Source organism: Taeniopygia guttata, chromosome W (assembly GCF_048771995.1).
Source record: "Taeniopygia guttata chromosome W, bTaeGut7.mat, whole genome shotgun sequence".
NCBI lineage: Eukaryota > Metazoa > Chordata > Aves > Passeriformes > Estrildidae > Taeniopygia > Taeniopygia guttata.
The window spans coordinates 12,715,633-12,732,351 of record NC_133064.1 but is presented as its reverse complement, the minus strand read 5'-3'; the positions used below and the strand labels follow the sequence as shown (position 1 = coordinate 12,732,351).

General features: G+C 38.3%; 1 protein-coding gene across 2 annotated transcripts in view; it reads right to left on the bottom strand.

Annotated features, from left to right (window-relative positions):
- LOC116806985 (zinc finger SWIM domain-containing protein 6) overlaps window positions 1–16,719 on the bottom strand; it is a 294,044-nt gene that overhangs the window by 89,008 nt on the left and 188,317 nt on the right. For both annotated transcript variants that reach the window (XM_032744790.3, XM_072923078.1), the window contains exons 5-10: window positions 11,278–11,457; window positions 9,538–9,714; window positions 9,094–9,240; window positions 6,359–6,502; window positions 3,920–4,180; window positions 565–700 (exon numbers count right to left, since the gene is read on the bottom strand). In XM_032744790.3, the coding sequence (XP_032600681.1) occupies window positions 565–700; window positions 3,920–4,180; window positions 6,359–6,502; window positions 9,094–9,240; window positions 9,538–9,714; window positions 11,278–11,457 (1,045 nt within the window). The remainder of the gene's footprint in view (window positions 1–564; window positions 701–3,919; window positions 4,181–6,358; window positions 6,503–9,093; window positions 9,241–9,537; window positions 9,715–11,277; window positions 11,458–16,719) is intronic.

Below are 16,719 nucleotides of genomic sequence, written 5' to 3'. Positions count from 1 at the left end.
ACACAGAGCCAAGGCCTTTGCTGCTATTTGTACTGCCACTCTGGGGAGAGGCTGGGCATGCATGAGAAGTTAGGAGGAGACACAGCCAGGACAGGTGACCCAAACTGACCAAAGGGATATTTCAGACCATATGACATCATGATCAGTATATAAAGTGGGGGGAAGCAGCTAAGCAGCAGATGATCCTAAGACTGCTAGTGGGATGCCTTTGCTCATTTCCTTGTCACTAGCATTATACACACACAACCATATCAGTAAAAGAACACACACATGTGCTAAAGCTGTTGTTCAATACAAAACCACAAGTTCCAATAGTGGAATTCTAGAAGGATTTGTAACATAGAATGCTGTTTTATAGTTGCATATAAACACTAATTTTACATTTCTAAATTACACTGTAGTTAGTACAGATATCGATAGCTTTCACAGATGACAGAACCAAAGTAATTTCTCCTTAAACAGAACAATGCTTTTAGAAAAAAAGGCTAGGTCTTGACAACCAAGCTTTTTCCCATTTTTCAAACCACTACTTGTGTTCTTTCTAGATGACTTGTGAATACATACCGCATGGCTCTCAGTGCACTTCTGAATGCCAATTCAGCATCATGAGGTAGGAGACAAGTGAAAAGATACTTGGCAAATGTGTGCATTGGAACACTATCTTGATGGATGACTTCACCTAAACCACTATATGGTCCAGCTGTGGGAAAGAAAAAGAGAATATCAGTCTTTACAGACTGTTAAAACTCAACTTCTGGACCTTTAGAACCCATTCATTACACCTTCAGTTAGAGTTGGTATTCAGAGACATCTTGCTGTACTAAAGGTAAAGTTCTATTGATATGTCTGTGAAATATATTACAAGTATATTAAATGCCATCTATTCTTTGAGACAACAAGACACATTGCAAATTTTATAGTACTAAGCACACTACCAATGCACATAGAAATTACAGAATGGTCCCAGGGCTCCATGAGGCTCATTCAGCAAATCTATGGTATGCAAAAGTAGAAGATGATAATCCTAGCTTTGCGTCTGTGTAGCTATATTGTGTACACGAATGCCTATGCACCCTCTGTTGGTTCATAATTGTGTTATCACAAATCCACAAGAAAAAAAAAAAAAGTGTCTACAGTGGAAAACCAGGTATTTTAAATTGAATTTGCATGACTAATCAGTCCAGCAGCACCTGATCCTTATTAATGTCTCACCTGACATTAGGCATTTAAATAGCCCTTTGGTCTAGACTTGGTCTCTAGAGAAGACTAGGTCAGATCTTGCATAAAAGCTGCTTTTGTTAGTCTATTATAGCCACACAATCTTAAAAATTATATTTGTTATGGGGAAGCTATTCCCATTGTTGGGGCAGTAGATTTTGCTCACACTCAGTGCAGTACTTCATAACAACAGTGTTAAGAATGACAACAAAAATGACAATTTTAAAAAATTGCATGAAACTGCTGAATTCTCAGTATTCATAGTGCATAGGAATTCCATTTTTGCATTTTTCCTGCAACCTTAAGACTGTTATTCTTATTAATAGGAACATTGTGTCAAGCAATTTTTTACTTCAGTGGCTAGATGTTCAGATGTTAAACATCGCAAGATACGGAATAAGAATCTTAAATTAAGTATTATTGGACAATTATTGCACAAATAGCAACCAGCAGTCCTAGAAGTTACCACTTCCTCCTCTACTAGAGATTCCAACCCACCATACTTGGATAGATGAATGACTGTGTGACACACTTCTTCATTGCAGTCACATGTATCAGATTCTGGCTGTGATTCAAACTAACATGACTGACCCTTCACTGAAGCAGATGAGGAGTACTCACAAAATTTATTTAATCACTTCTGCTGCATGGGATGACTAACTCCATGAGAGAGAAATGTTAACAACTTAAACCAGCACAGCTGTTTCATCAATATTTTTGTCTGGTGCCTTAGCACAAAATGCAAAGGTAAAAATCACTAGGCATGAAAAAAAATCTGAGCTCCATAGGTGGGCATTTCTGAAGGCTGGAGCTAATCACAATGGAAACATCAATGAAGATTAAGTAGGTGACAGTGTGTCTCAATAATTTTAAACTGAAAGCCATTCAAAACTAGCTGGCATTGCTTGTATGAAAGAAGCCATTTCATGACTGTTTGACAGTTGGTGGTCCATTCAGAAACTCAGTTAGAAGACAAAGAATAAATGACAAAGCATTAATATGAAAATATATTCTCCCATTAACTTAGCAGTCAAGCAAAAAAAATAGAACAGTTCTTGCAACACAGTCTTATGTTCTCCTTTCCCATGCATTCAAATGGTAGCTACACACAGCATGCATTAATCTGCATTAACCTGCATTAACAGCATAGAAATTAGCCTAATACTGGATTAAACTTTCTTTATTATATCTACAGAACATCAACTATAAAACCACAATGGATATTATTAGAATTGTAAATCACTGCACATTTTTTCCTCCATGTGATCTGGCGGTTTCTGCCTAACCTGGAGTAAACGGAAGTTATTGCAGAAAAGCCAGATTTCTCAACACATAGTAATGCAAGGCCACTGTTGCATGCTGGTCACCACAGTAATTTTGTAGGTAGCTATTTTAGCAGCTTTCCTGCTATGATTACTTGTTTACTACTCTAAGAAAAAAAGTATATCACTGATCACAGTTTTAAACTAGAAGTATCAGAGAATACTTGAGAGAAATCCTGCCTTTTCCTCATACAGCATCCTGACCAATAAACAGATACAGCAAATTGATTTTACAATCCATAGGATCCCTCTATGGTGGTGAATAGCTGAATCCAGCAAGAAGCTGTTCTTGTCCAAAGGCCATAAACCAGCAACTCTCCTTATGCTGCAGCTTCTCTACAGTTTCAAATGGTACCACCAGTAGGTACCAAAGTCTTTAAGGATCTGGGCAATAACAGTGACTCAAAGCTGAGAACCCTAAACAACATAGTGCATCTCCTCCATTAAAGAAATAGTTTTAAAAGACAAATGTCTTACAGAAAGAAAGCAAAACCTGACTGCTATGTAACAATCTTCATAACTTACCTAGAGCAGTATCAAACTCCCCACCATCCCTTGAGAAAGCACTGAAAACTTGGACCATACCTTTAGATACTTAGTTCCTTTAAAGTTTTTCCCTCCAGTTTAAAACCCCCCCAAACTAGAATAGCAATCTTAGAACCCACAAGATTAATCTTTGAAAATAAGGCTTAAGTGTTATATTTCAAGCCTTTTTAAAAGCTAAGGCAAAAGCATGCAATTTTTGGTATAGATTTTATTGCAATACACAATTTCAATTCCCAAACACAAGTTATTTGTCTTAATTAAAATTTAGTCAAAAGACCAGGCTGTAAGCCTTAATATTTTTCCATATATTTCAATTTTCAGGTATGATACAAACTTCAGAGGCAACTCATATTCCTAATTGCTACAAAGGAAATGTTGTATTTCTGTCCCAGGAAATTTAAGTGAATTTTCTGAACTCTTCACTGGGGAATAGAGGTAAAAATTTTCATACATTTACAAAGCTGCCAGTCCTTTTTCAGGATACAAATGATATTTTGAGATTTACTACCCAAGAACTGTTGATGATAACTGATGTCTATATTATTAAATTGTGAGCCTGGCTTGTATAATTAGGATACTGAACAAATCTAAAGAAGGAAATTCAATAAAAATTAAAAATAAAGGCTTATAGATTAGTAGATGTCTTATCTCCACAGTCATGTGATATCTGAAGTATGTTTGATTTTCATAAGAGATTGGAAATAATTTTTTTCTGGAGTTTGCATTAAAAAACATCTTAAGTATATAAGGCAGTTTCCACTGGAATACTAATTCTGTGGGCTTGTGTAAGTGAAAACAACTTTAAAAAGCAGTTAGCATTTATGTTGAGCTACCTTCTAATAGGAAGACTGCTTGTTTTCGAAAAATCTTCACCAGAGTATCATCCAATTCAATTTCCTGTAGCTTAGAAATGAGCTGTTCCTCATTTTGACAAACCTTCTCTTGTGCATACAAGCCATCTGGCATTATTCGTTGCTGTCCCAGCCCTATCAATGCTACTTCCACAGCCAGCGTTAAATAAGATTCCCCTTCTTCTAAAAACTTGTGTGCAGGCAGGTGCTGGTACTCCAGAGATTTGCATTGCCCCATGTTCTCTGTAAAGAGGGAAAAAAGAACAATACATCAGGAAATCATTAAAATCCATAAACTGCCTGTAATGCCACATTTTCAAATTCTTCCTCTGTCAGTATCCATTTTTTAAAAATATTTAAATTATGACTGCAATCTCAATATCCAATCATCCAATATAAACTACCTGATCCAATTTCACATCACAGAAATACACAAAATAATTAGGTTTTTAAAAATCCAGTCTAGTAAAAATAAAAGTTTTCATTTTAAACTGCATGATTTGAAGAAAGGCAGTTTCTCCAGCTTTGTGTCAATAAAGCAAACATTGGATGATCTATTTCAATTATTTCCCCAACCCATTTCTGTATCCCCTTAAAGCTTTGATGTTGTATAAGTGGAAAGGGAAGGTGCTTAGACACCTGCATAGATTTCAGTTGAAGCTATTAGGATTATGCAAATACAGTAGGCCAGGGAACTCCACATTTTTAAAGCATTCTGTTTGCTAAAGCTCTCTTCATGTTTTATTTGTTAGTTGCATTTATGATAAACACACATAATGTTTCTGACTTTTATTATCACTAGAAATGCTACTTTTAGTAAATATTACTTGTAAATTCCACACAGACCAAGCCATAAATTGTTTTAAAGAGTACTACTGTTTGATTTGGCACTTCACCAATACACCATATGACAAAATGCTATATCAACCTTTAGCAGTTTACAGTCTAGTTTGGAAACAAAAAGTTGCAATGTACAGATGTAAGGAGATGGACAGCTGAAGCAAATGAGATGGCAAAATGCATTTAGTAGATTGCATATATGAGTGTAGGGGGAATTTACATTACAACACACACTACTTTTATTTCATGGGGTTGTTTTGGGTTCTTTTTTTCTAATTGCAAATAATCTGATTTCTTTTAATTCAAGTTCTTCCAGAATTGGTGGATATGAGATTAGAAGTTTATTGAAGAAAATCTAATTGAATAAAATTAGTTTTGATGAAAAGCCCCAAGGAGATTTGGGATGTACATATAAAGAATCTATAGGTAGAGGAATGACTCAATTTTCTGAACACACAGAAGGTGATAAGAAACTACCACAGAGGTGGAAAGAGGCTGCAAATAAGGAATAAATCAGTTAAGCTCCTGAGAAGCAAATACTGAAGTTAGAATGGGCATATACATCCTGTCCGAAATAATGTATCTATACTACAATGCTATTTTCCAATTCATAACCTTTATAAACCATGTACTTTATAGACCATGTATGATACAAATTTTAAGTGTTTTGTTGTCACTTTGAAGTATTATGTACACTTGTAGCTAAGAAGTCAAATAATATCCTGGACCACATAGGAGGATCAGAGGTGGTGATTCTTCCCCTCTTCTCAGCACTGGTGAGCCCACACTTGGAGTGCCATGTTCAGTATTGGGCTCCCCATGGACCTACTGGAGCAGATCCAGTGAGGGGCCACAAAGATGATTAAAGGACTGGAGCATCTCCCATATGAGATACTGAGACAGCTGGGATTGTTTAGTCTGAAAAAGAAAAGGCTCAGGAGGATCTTACCAAAATATACAAATATGTAACGGGAGAATGTAAAGAAAATAGAGACAGACTCTTCTCAGTGGTATCCTGTGACAGGACAATAGGCAATGGGCACAAAGTGAAATACAGGAAATTCCATCTGAGTATTAAAAAACCACGTTTTTACTGTGAGGATGGTCAAAAACTAAGAAGTTGCCCAGAAAGGTTGTATGGTGTTCATTCTTGGGACTATTCAAAACTCAACTGGACACAGTCCTAGGCAACTTGCTCTAGGTGACCCTGCTCTGATCAGAGTAGGTAGACTAGACAATCTCCAGAAAAGCCTTCCAACCTCAATAATTCTGTGATATCTTGTAATTTCTCCAAAAGAGGATAATGTATGCAAAGAGGGTTGCTGCTATAAACTCATTCCGTTTTGTTTCAAGTGTAAAATACTGAATTGCCTTCAAGAATGAGTAACTGGTAATTTTTGATGGCTTCATATAAGTTTTACTTTAAACATTTTCACTACCTTGTGTTTTCTTAGGGAATGTAAATGTGAGTTCTTATACTGTAAAGACACTGGCTTTGAAGTTAATTGGGAAAGGTAAGGTTAAAAAATGTCTCTGGTTACTGAAGACTTAGAGAAGATTGCTCCCTTTGCATGACCTTACCTGTGAAGTCTGAGAATCCATGGAAGCTCTCATCTACCCTGCAGGCTTCAATCAGGCTGCTGAAGAGGGTGCCAATTGGATCCAAAGGATGTCCCACCCAGCCTTCAAGATTTGTTATTGAGGTTACTCCTATTTGAAGAAGTTCTGTGACAGAAAAGATGGAGGGAGGAGGGAGGGAAAGACAGTGTGTATTATCCCCTCAAAACATATATAGAAGTAAAACTGATTAAAATGCTCTTCTGTTTAGAAGGAAAAAATAATATCTCTCAGTGTGAATTAATTGCCCTTTGTAAATATGTTAAAAGAGGAAAAAAGAAAATGGACAAAGGCCAAACATTTTGAGCACTAGCAAAGTACATTATGGGTCAAAATTTTCAATTGCAATAACTTTTGAAATCTCTAACTTGATACCAGTAACTTCTGAAATGTCTGCTGAAAAATTATAGCATAGACTTTTTTTTGGTAAAATATTCACCACTGTTTCCTCACTCAAAAGATGCAGTGCCATTTTCACATTTTAAGTGAAGTTGATGGCATTGAAATAAAATATTCCAAAATGTTCAGTTTTAATAAATAAAATATTAACTTATTGCATCTGAATAATTGTTGAAGTAATAAACTCACAATGATAGGTCCTAATAAAAAAAAAGGGAAGAAAACAAAAAGGATAATATGTTTAAATGAGGTATAAAATTTTAAAAATTGTTCTTTAAGTGCATTCTTTGTCATTCTAAAGTTTCAGTCAACCAATACCTTCATGGATACTTTGTTTTGTAGCCCTCATCCATCAATCAGTTACAACATTAAAAAAACTGTTTAGCACAATGAATTGAAGGAAGTGTTGCTGTGGTAAAAGATGCTAGAGATGACTCAAATCCCTTTTTTAACTAAGAATCTTATGGCAGTAGCTCCCCTTCAACTTCCCAGCTTTTTCTCCTAGACACATACACAACTGAACTATGAGAGATCAGATGCATTATGGGTGACCATTTAAAACTTGTATACAAGCCATTACAGATGCTCTGTTTCTCTGCTTATTGCACACTAACTTGTACCTGCCTCTGTGCTCTCTCATTCACAAAGTGCCATCTCTCTGAGTAATCATTTAAAAGCTTGCTTCTTGCCTTTAAATGTGTGGAGCTACAAAATTAAACAGCCACACTTTTGAACTCAGTGTTCATGAGAGTGTCTTTTTAAAAAATAATCAACTGATATGTAATATGAACAACAAAAGTAGTAAATAATTATCTTACTAACAAATAGCATGTGCTAAAAATGACATTAAGAAGAACATAATATTACCAAAAAGGATTGATATCAATGACCTTACTGACTCACTTGTAATTCCACTTCATCTATTATGTCTAGTTATGAGCTTCACTTGTGTCATGCCAAACAAAGGCTTCAATACTCCATTCATATAGAGATTTAACTTTAAATCATGCAACTGGTTCCACAAATGTCAAATCAGTCATATGAATGAAAGCGAAGTAGAAGCATGTGATGGTTGCTGAACTGAAACTGTAGCTGCAGAATTATTCTGCTTATAAAGAAGACAAGCATATTTTGCACTACTAAAACAAAATTGTTTAAATTTCAAGCATAAGAGTGAAAAAACCGAACCAAAACAGTGAGTAACAATATACGAATTACAAAATTCATGTTAAGGAAAGATATATTACATGATAAAAAGACTAAAAAATTCTCCTAAGTAATAATGTAAAGTGCTTTTAAGTTTTGTTGAAATCTAGGATCCACAGTAGTGCTCAAAATTTCTTCCTTGCGTATTGTGAAATGAAGGCACATAGGAACTACCAAATCATTTTTTTTTTTTTTTCAGTCAGGTATCTACCTTGTCTTCAATTTCTAAATGAACATTTATGGGAAAACATGTGCACATACAGTTAAAAAATTCACACATGTGACTTCACACTGGTATTTTTGCCTACAATGCATGAGGATACACAGAATTAAAAGTAGCAACAAAGATCTACAATAAAATTTTAATTAAAGGTTTTCTTGTAGTAGCTGAGAATGCTATTTTAATTTTTCCACATGCATTTTAACCACAAAGTCACCCCTTTCTTCTTCCACTACCTCTCCAAACCCATGAAAAAGTTCAGTGAAGGATTATTTTTGGAAGAATGTTCCTTCAGAAAATAGGGGTAGTGAGAACACCACTGAACATTTTATAAAGCCAGTGTTTCAAAAATTTGATTTCCAGTGCTGAGAATTCACTAAAGTTTTAAGCATCATCAAAGACTTTTGGAAGAAACTGCCAAACTGGATAAATTTCTGTAGTGCAGACTTTGCCTTGTCAACTTTAGGCTTCCACCTCAGAAATATATAGGTCTGCTAAATTACACATCAGAGGAGAAAAATTATTTTAAATACTTGACATTCCAAATGCAAATCTCTGCTTAAGAGCTTATAAATTACACAGAATGAATATTTACACTGTGCAACCAAAACCTCTGATTGGAATAAAGGCCCCCATCATGTTAGACATATTGCAGAAGGCAGAACAGAGCCCTTACCCTGCAGAGCTCACAACCCAGCTTAAAAAACACCTCCAACATCCAGAATGTGACACTACCACTATGATTGTTTGGACTGAAGAATTAAAGTCACCTCTTTTGCTTTAGTTTCAAAAGCAGTTTTCTCATGCAGAGTTCCAGTTTGGTGCTATTGTCACCTTGTCATGTCCTTTGCCCTTCTCTCTTCCCCTCATTTACCTTTCTTCTGAGCCTGGAACATTTCCAGCTGTTTCTGCTGCTGCCTTCTTAGAGTATTAGCAATAGCTATTGCTAGCCTCAGTGCTTCTTGTGGGCATCCATGAGATCGTAACGCATCCACCCTCGCACAGGCTGTAGGAACATGTTCTAAAACGGAGACAATAATTGAGGAATAGCAATGCTTCCATGTCTACAATAGCCTGTTTTGCTAGGTTACTCAAAAGGGCGTTTTTCTTTCCTTCAATTTGTTTTAAAAACTTTGCAAGAGAGCGTTAAAGGACTGTTTCTGAGCCAACATTTCAAGGGAGACTATGTTTTTTTTTCCAGGCTTTTCATTTAGCTCCCTCCCTCCCCCCCCCCAAAAAAGAAAAAGAAAAAAAAAAGCAAACCATAGAAACGGAACAGGGCAAATAATGGAAATATCTTTCCGGTTTAGCCACTTACCATGCCAGAGGGGCCACCCTCGAGAGTCAAAGAGAGAGTTTTCAGTGTGTTCATGGTAACAGTAGTTGGTGTATAAGTCACTGCTGATAATGTGCTGTAAGTGGCTGTCTTGCCAATGCAGTTCGCATGCCTCTATGGCTCTAGTGAACACCGTCCGATGTGGCCTGTTTGATGAATCTGTCATTTTCACAAATTCAGAAAGCTGCATCAGCTTTTATTTATTCATATGTGAATCAGTCATTCACAGTATTCTTGTCCCCTGCCTGTTCACCAGCCCTTAACTGATGGCAGTCTACCTTGACCCACTCTGCAAGGAGCAGACCACAGCCGACATTTTACATCCTCTTACTCACCAGCTCAGGCAAAGTGTGTGCCATTCGCTTTGCATTCAGGAAGATCTACAAACTATCACAGCTAATGCTAAATAGGACATTGCAAAGGGAGCAGCTAGACATGAAGGACATTAAACAGCACGTGCAGAATTCCCCTAAAAACAGACTAGAAAGTATATGGCACACAGCTACTCAAGCATTCCCAGCTTCTCTCCTTCTCAGACCCAGACCCACTAGGATGAGTGACAGATAAACATCACATAAAATATTTTTAGTTGTTCTCTTTGAGAAGTGACATTACCTTGAGCACTTGTAAAATTTTTTGTCTTAAACAAACACAAATACTGCAAAGACGGCAAGGTACTGAGGCCATGGGACTGACAATCCTTTACTGGACATCTTCCTATGGCAAAAGTGCTCTGTCAACATGGCACTGTGTCTATGAATGTCAAAATGTCATGTCTGAATTGCTACTAGCATGTCCAAGTTGGTCTGAACATCACACGATCCAGAAAGCCAAACACCTCTGTAGGGAGTTACATGTTGCATGAACTTCTGTCTGCAGCTAGCTGCAAGATTTAAACACAAATCAAGTCTATTTCCTTCAGAGGTAAACTTCCAAGAAAAAGAAACAAGGAAAAATTATTCTAAGTCTAATTCTACCACCTTTCACAAGCATTTGATTTTAACTTTTATTAAATATGTATCAAAATATTGAAAGATTTTATTAGGGTTTTTTTCCCCAGGTAAATAACCTGCATCTTCCTCAGTTATTAGCAAAGTAGCAATCTTTGCTTGAAGATGACTGGAGAAGGCTTCTGTCAGGTTTGATAATCACATTTTAGATTAGAAAGCATGATATCAAGTAAGAAGAGACACCTCCTCCAAGAAGGCAGTGTTGCCTCTGCACCCCCCCCCACACCTGTCAATGCAGACTGCACAACACAGACCACATCCCACAAATAGCTGCTTTAGTTTCTCACATATTCAGTTTAACGCAGTCACAACAGATGTCCCTTTAAGTAAGTATCAAAGGCTTTGTAACTGCAAAAAATAAAACCCCCAGCACCAGAAGGGATATAAGATTATAGTAAAGCAAAGAAACAACTGTTTTTTACATTACATACTTCAGTGGCATTCAATTTTTATGCAACAATTATTTAGAAGGACCAAGTGAAAAGTTAGAAGACCTAACTTGCTTTAAAAACATTGCAGCCCCAGCACAAAAATAAACCTTATTTATCCTTTCTGTGAGGACAATATTAATTAAAATAAATTTGACTGGTCAATCCTCAACAAGAAAGTTACCTTGTCCCAGGAAAGACTGCTGTATTCTGCTGCAAAGCTCAAGTATATAAGACTAAGGCTATATTATGTGTTGCAAGGCAGTGCATATATCTAGGCTCACCTTGGTTAGCATTTGCACCCTGAGGCAAAGCATTGGTTAAATTGGGCAGCTCATTTCCATGGTTTCCATCTTCCCAGGGACAAACATCCACACCATTCCATTTTTTCAGCTGCGTTAGCCAACTGACCTTCTGCTCCAACTTGCAGTGGGGATTTAAGACTATACACATCCACAGAGCACCTGATTTTGAAAAAAATTGCTAAATTAGTTTTTTTTTAATTAAAAATGCTGCAGCCAGTGGCTAATTGCAAACTTTTATTCTGTAACACTTTTCCTCCCCTCTAAGGCTACACTGCTTGTTTCCCAGCTATGCCTGACACCAGGCAGACTGAATTCCTGATGCAGAATCTTGAAGCTGGTGTGGCCCATCCAAAGCAGTTTAAAGACTGTATCAAGCCAGTCTTCTCAATTAAAAGGCATTAAATGGGTCTTTATTATTAGGAAATCCATAGTTCACAATGTATGGCCCATCAGACAAAAGCAAACAAAAATTCACATAAAGTTACAGCAGGAAATTACCCAAGTTTTTCTTCTAATTTTTGTACAAAAGCTATGTATCTTCCAGCTTCACATTACAGAGACCAAATATGCATTAGTAAGACATGCATTTCCTAAAAATATACTTCATACTTGAAACCCAGCAGAAGTAGAGATCCAGTAAACACTAGATTTGTTCAGTGTAATCAGAATAAGATATTTTTGCTGCTCCTACTTCAGTTATTTGCTCTCGCTAGAAAATTTGTCTTACATTTTTTGTACACAAAGCTCGAAGGGAGAGCTGATTTGCACTGGCATTTCACATGCACCATCATTTTAGAACCTGCTTCCTGATACTATAGAGCAGGGCAGGCATAAATACATCCGGGTCTTTAGCAACAGTTTTTAAATGGAAAGATTTTTCTCTAAATCAGCTGTTTCTTCAGGGTGAACTTTGACATAAGCATGAAGACATCTCAAAGTACTGTTCATTTGCTCATTAAGAACATGCCTTGTACACGACAAGAGATTTCATAGAATCACAGAATATTCTGAGTTTGAAGGGACTCACTAAGATTATCAAAGTTCAACTCCTGGCCCTGCACAGGATTGTGGGACTCAGATTCAGTCAAAGAAAGAAACTGAGAATTTCTAGCCAGGCAGAAGCCTGGGAAAGATCTGGAGAAGAATGTAAATAATTTTTTATCTCTCTTGTTTTTCACATTGTTTATAGTTAAGTTCTATCACTGTGCGTCAAACACTTTGCACCAATGGTGTGGGTTGTTTTCACTTCAGAACCAATGGAGTTGGTCCTCACGAAGCTCTGTATAAAAGAGCAGTGTATTTTGAATAAATCGGAGTTTTACTCTCAGCAGCCTTCTGGTCAGTCTTCTCATTCCCGTCCTGCCTCGACAGCGACACAGGATGGCCTCATGAATAAAATTAAAAGAATATGTTTAAATTATGTAATCTTCATGACAAGCTGAAAAAAAAAGAATAAAAATGCAGCTGGTTCTTCCAAGAAATTAGAATTGTCATATTCAAGCATTCTTTTGCTAACTAAGAATGCAAAACAGATACCCAAAACACAGGTCATCACATTACATTCATTCCTAAAGTAACTCAGTATGTCCATATGCCACAGCACAGGAGTCAGTGGAAAAACAGAGCTTCATCCTTAAGGCTTCAAGCCCACTGCTATTCAAGGTGACATGGAATGAGAAAGCAATATCAAAGAAATCTTGAAATCAGAAGAAAATATGATATGGTATAGTGCAGAACACCAGAGGGCCACTACACTAATGCACATTATTACTACATAGTAGTTACATACAGTAGAACATGCAGCTTGTTCGGTTTTTTGATTGCATTTTTGGGACATTTTGTCTTTGTGGTTTTTTTGGTTCAGTTTTTGGTTTTGGGTTTTTTAAGCAACATGGGAGTAAATAAAGCAAACACTGTTTTAAAAAACTTATTTTAAAATCAAATCATATGACTTCCTTTTGACACACTGTTCAACACACTTCACTCCCCATAGTCAAATTATAGAATAGAATCATAGAATGGTTTGGGTTGGAAGGAACCTTTAAAGGTCATCTAGTCCAACCTTCCAGCAATGAGTAGGGGCATCTTCAAACTAGATCAGGTTGCTCAAAGCCCCATCCAACCTTACCTTGAATATTTCCAGGGATGGGACATCCACCACCTCTCTGGGCAACCTATGCCAGTGTTTTATCACCCTCATTGTAAAAAACTTCTTCCTTATATCTACCCTCTTTCAGTTTAAAACCATTACCACTTGTCCTATTATTACAGGCCCTACTAAAAAGTTTGTCCCCATCTTTCTTGTAAACCCCCTTTAAGTACTGGAAGGCTGCTACAAGGTCTTCTCAAAGCCCTCTCTTCTCCAGGCTCAAGACCCCTAACTCTCTGAGTCTGTCTTCATAGGAGACGTGCTCCAGCCCTCTGATCATCTTTGCGACTCTCCTCTAGACACACTCTAACAGGTTGATGTCCTTCCTGTACTGGGGACTGTGGCAGGACCTTTCACCCCTGATACAGCCAAAGCTTATCTCCCCGTAACATATAGCTAGGTTAGACTGGAATGATTTGTCATGTGATGAATTATCTCAGCTGAGAACCTCCTTAGCCAGCAATACACATCCTGGCTTGAATGGTGAGAAAGGAAAAGCTAAAATTAGTGACTGCAGAGCACAGACATTTTTACAACTATAAAAAACCACTTATTTTCATTAAATCAGAAATCTCTTAGACACTCTCTGAGTGTGTAGAGAGGTGTACTTGATGTTAAGATGTTAGAATTGAGTTACTTCCCTGGGACTGAGAGAAATGGGGAGATTCCCTGCACACCACAATCATTTGTTGGTAAGTGACATTGATTCCTAATCTATACTATTTCGTCACTAGCTGCAACATAAGGTACCCTTATTGTTATGAACAAAACAGCCTGGCTGGGACACTTGGCTTGGGCTAAGTACTGACATTGAAATGTTAATTAGCTAATTGTTCCTGGGAATCACCTACCTCCCCCCACCCTCACTACCATTCTAGGACTGGGATGCAAAATAATCCAGTGGAATCATGGGAGGGGGTTTTGGGGATGAAAAACACCCCTAAATGGAAAAGATGGGCACAGTGGAGGGGGCTGGATGGGTGTGCTGGTTGGGGAAAAGGGAACCCCATCCCTAGTCTGTGTTTGACCTGTCACCATAACCTACAGAGGACCAGATTGGACTGGGCTGTGGGAAGCAGGAGCAAAGCACAGGCACTTCCTGGTGTTACCAGGAGGGAAGGAGAGGGATAGCTGCTGCTGGACTTCAGCAGCAGGGTCTGCACATCCCCCCACCTTACGGCTACCAGTGTGCCAGGAGGAAAGGAGAGAGGACGGTCTGCTGGCACTTCAGATATGGACTGCACACCTCTTCACCTCCAGCTACCAGCGTGCCACGGAGACTCCAGGGACAGACTCTGCACGCCTGCTCACCCTTCGGCTACCGGAGAAGCTGCAACAGCGGGGGCGAGCTCCTTGTTGAGCCCCCTGCTGAGCTGACTTTTTAATAAAGAGATGACTATTAATAAAGGCATAGACCCTGTTCATTTCACTTATTACCATTATCGTGCACTGTATTTTTATCTACTAGTAGTTCTTTGTGCTATCCTGTGTAGTACGTAAACTGTTTAAGTCTTATGTCTGTTTTCCTTGGCCTGTTAGAATAAATAATTCATATTGTAATAGGCCTGATCAGTCGTTATTAAGAACTTGTGAGCGAGAGTGGGTTTTGGGGTGCTGGCCACCTCAATAAAGCTGCTGTCTACTGCCAGAAACCTGGAAAGGCAAGGATTTGTCTAAACTCTCCCCTCTCCATTTATAACAGGGACCCCAGAGTTGGAGGCAGCTCTGCAGGAGGGGCCTCACCAGAGCTGAGTAGAGAGGGAGAATCACCTCTTTTGCCCTGCTGCCCACACTGGTTTGGATGCAGCCCAGGACACGATTGGCTTTCTGGGCTGCAAGCACACATTGCTGGCTCATGTCCAGCCTCTCATCCACCAGCACCCCCAAGTCCTTCTCTGCAGGGCTGGTCTCAGTCCTTTCATCCCTCAGCCTATATTGACACCAGGGGTTGCCCCAACTCAGGTGCAGAACCTCACGCTTGGCCTTGTTGAAACTCATGAGATTCTGATGGGCACACTTCTTGAGCTTGTCCAAGTCATTTTAAATGGCATTACAACTGCTTCTTCTTATTGAGCATCAATGCATTCAGTACTGTCCTAGACAAAGGACTATATTTTTTGCAACATAAAAAACAAAATACAAGATGAAGCATATTGGAAAGCCTTGTAGAATAGTTATCTTGAGCTTATTTATTTTATAAATGAATGATTACTTTAGGGCACTAAGGAGTCACTGTACCTCTCAGCATCTAAAAAAAATTTTTAAAGCCAATTGGAACCAGATTCCCAGTAATTTCAGACTGAAGCAAAAGCAAGGTGGAATATCTTAACCACATGCATCATTTCAATCATCCAGCAAGGTGGAGTGTACACTACTGATTACAGTGTGCCCCTACAAAATGAGTAGCCTTTTTCTGCATCTCAGAAACACCACTCGAAGCAAAGGAATTCACTTGCCTTCTTCAGAGGCTTCACTATGCATGTGTGTCCCAGATTGAAAAGCAAGATGTATTCTATTTGCCATCTGTATGGCAGTTGTCTTGTGTTAAGTGGGCAGTTGTTCCTTATCTCTTCCACAATCAATCCTCCCTCTGTGGAGACATCTGCTGATAATGGGCTATTGAATACCACTGCATGACTGATAAGAACTATAACATCCCATTGTGAGCTGCTCCGCCCAGAGAGAGGAGCCAAGCATTCCTACCTGCATATAGTCTTGAGATTCTGGTCCACCAGCACAGCTTTTTCTGCGCTGGATTTTCCCAGAGGAACGGCCGCCTCTTCCACTGTCTCTTCAGAGGAAGATTACACCCATTTTTCTACAGGATCACTACTCCAACAGAACCACACCTGACACTCCAGGAGGACTGCAGCCACAATTCCAATTGGACTGCTACCAACACCCTGTCCAACAGGGTGTCAGGTTGTATTCTGACTCTGTCAGTGTCGTTTTGATTTACTTCATTGTTTATTTTATCTTTTTATTTTCTTCCCTAATAAAGAACTGTTATTCCTGCTTCCATATTTTTGCCTGAGATTCCCCCTTAATTTCAAATTTATAACAATTTGGAGGGAAGTGGTCTACATTTTTCCATTTCAGGGGACGCTCCTGCCTTCCTTAGCAGACACCTGTCTTTCCAAACCTAAACAATGTGGCATATCTAAGAGGCAGAAAAGGGAAGAGATACTCCAAAATACCAAAATCCTTTAAAAACATCTTTGGTTTAAAGATGAAGCCTCAGAAATCCATACTATTTTTATGCAAATGAACAC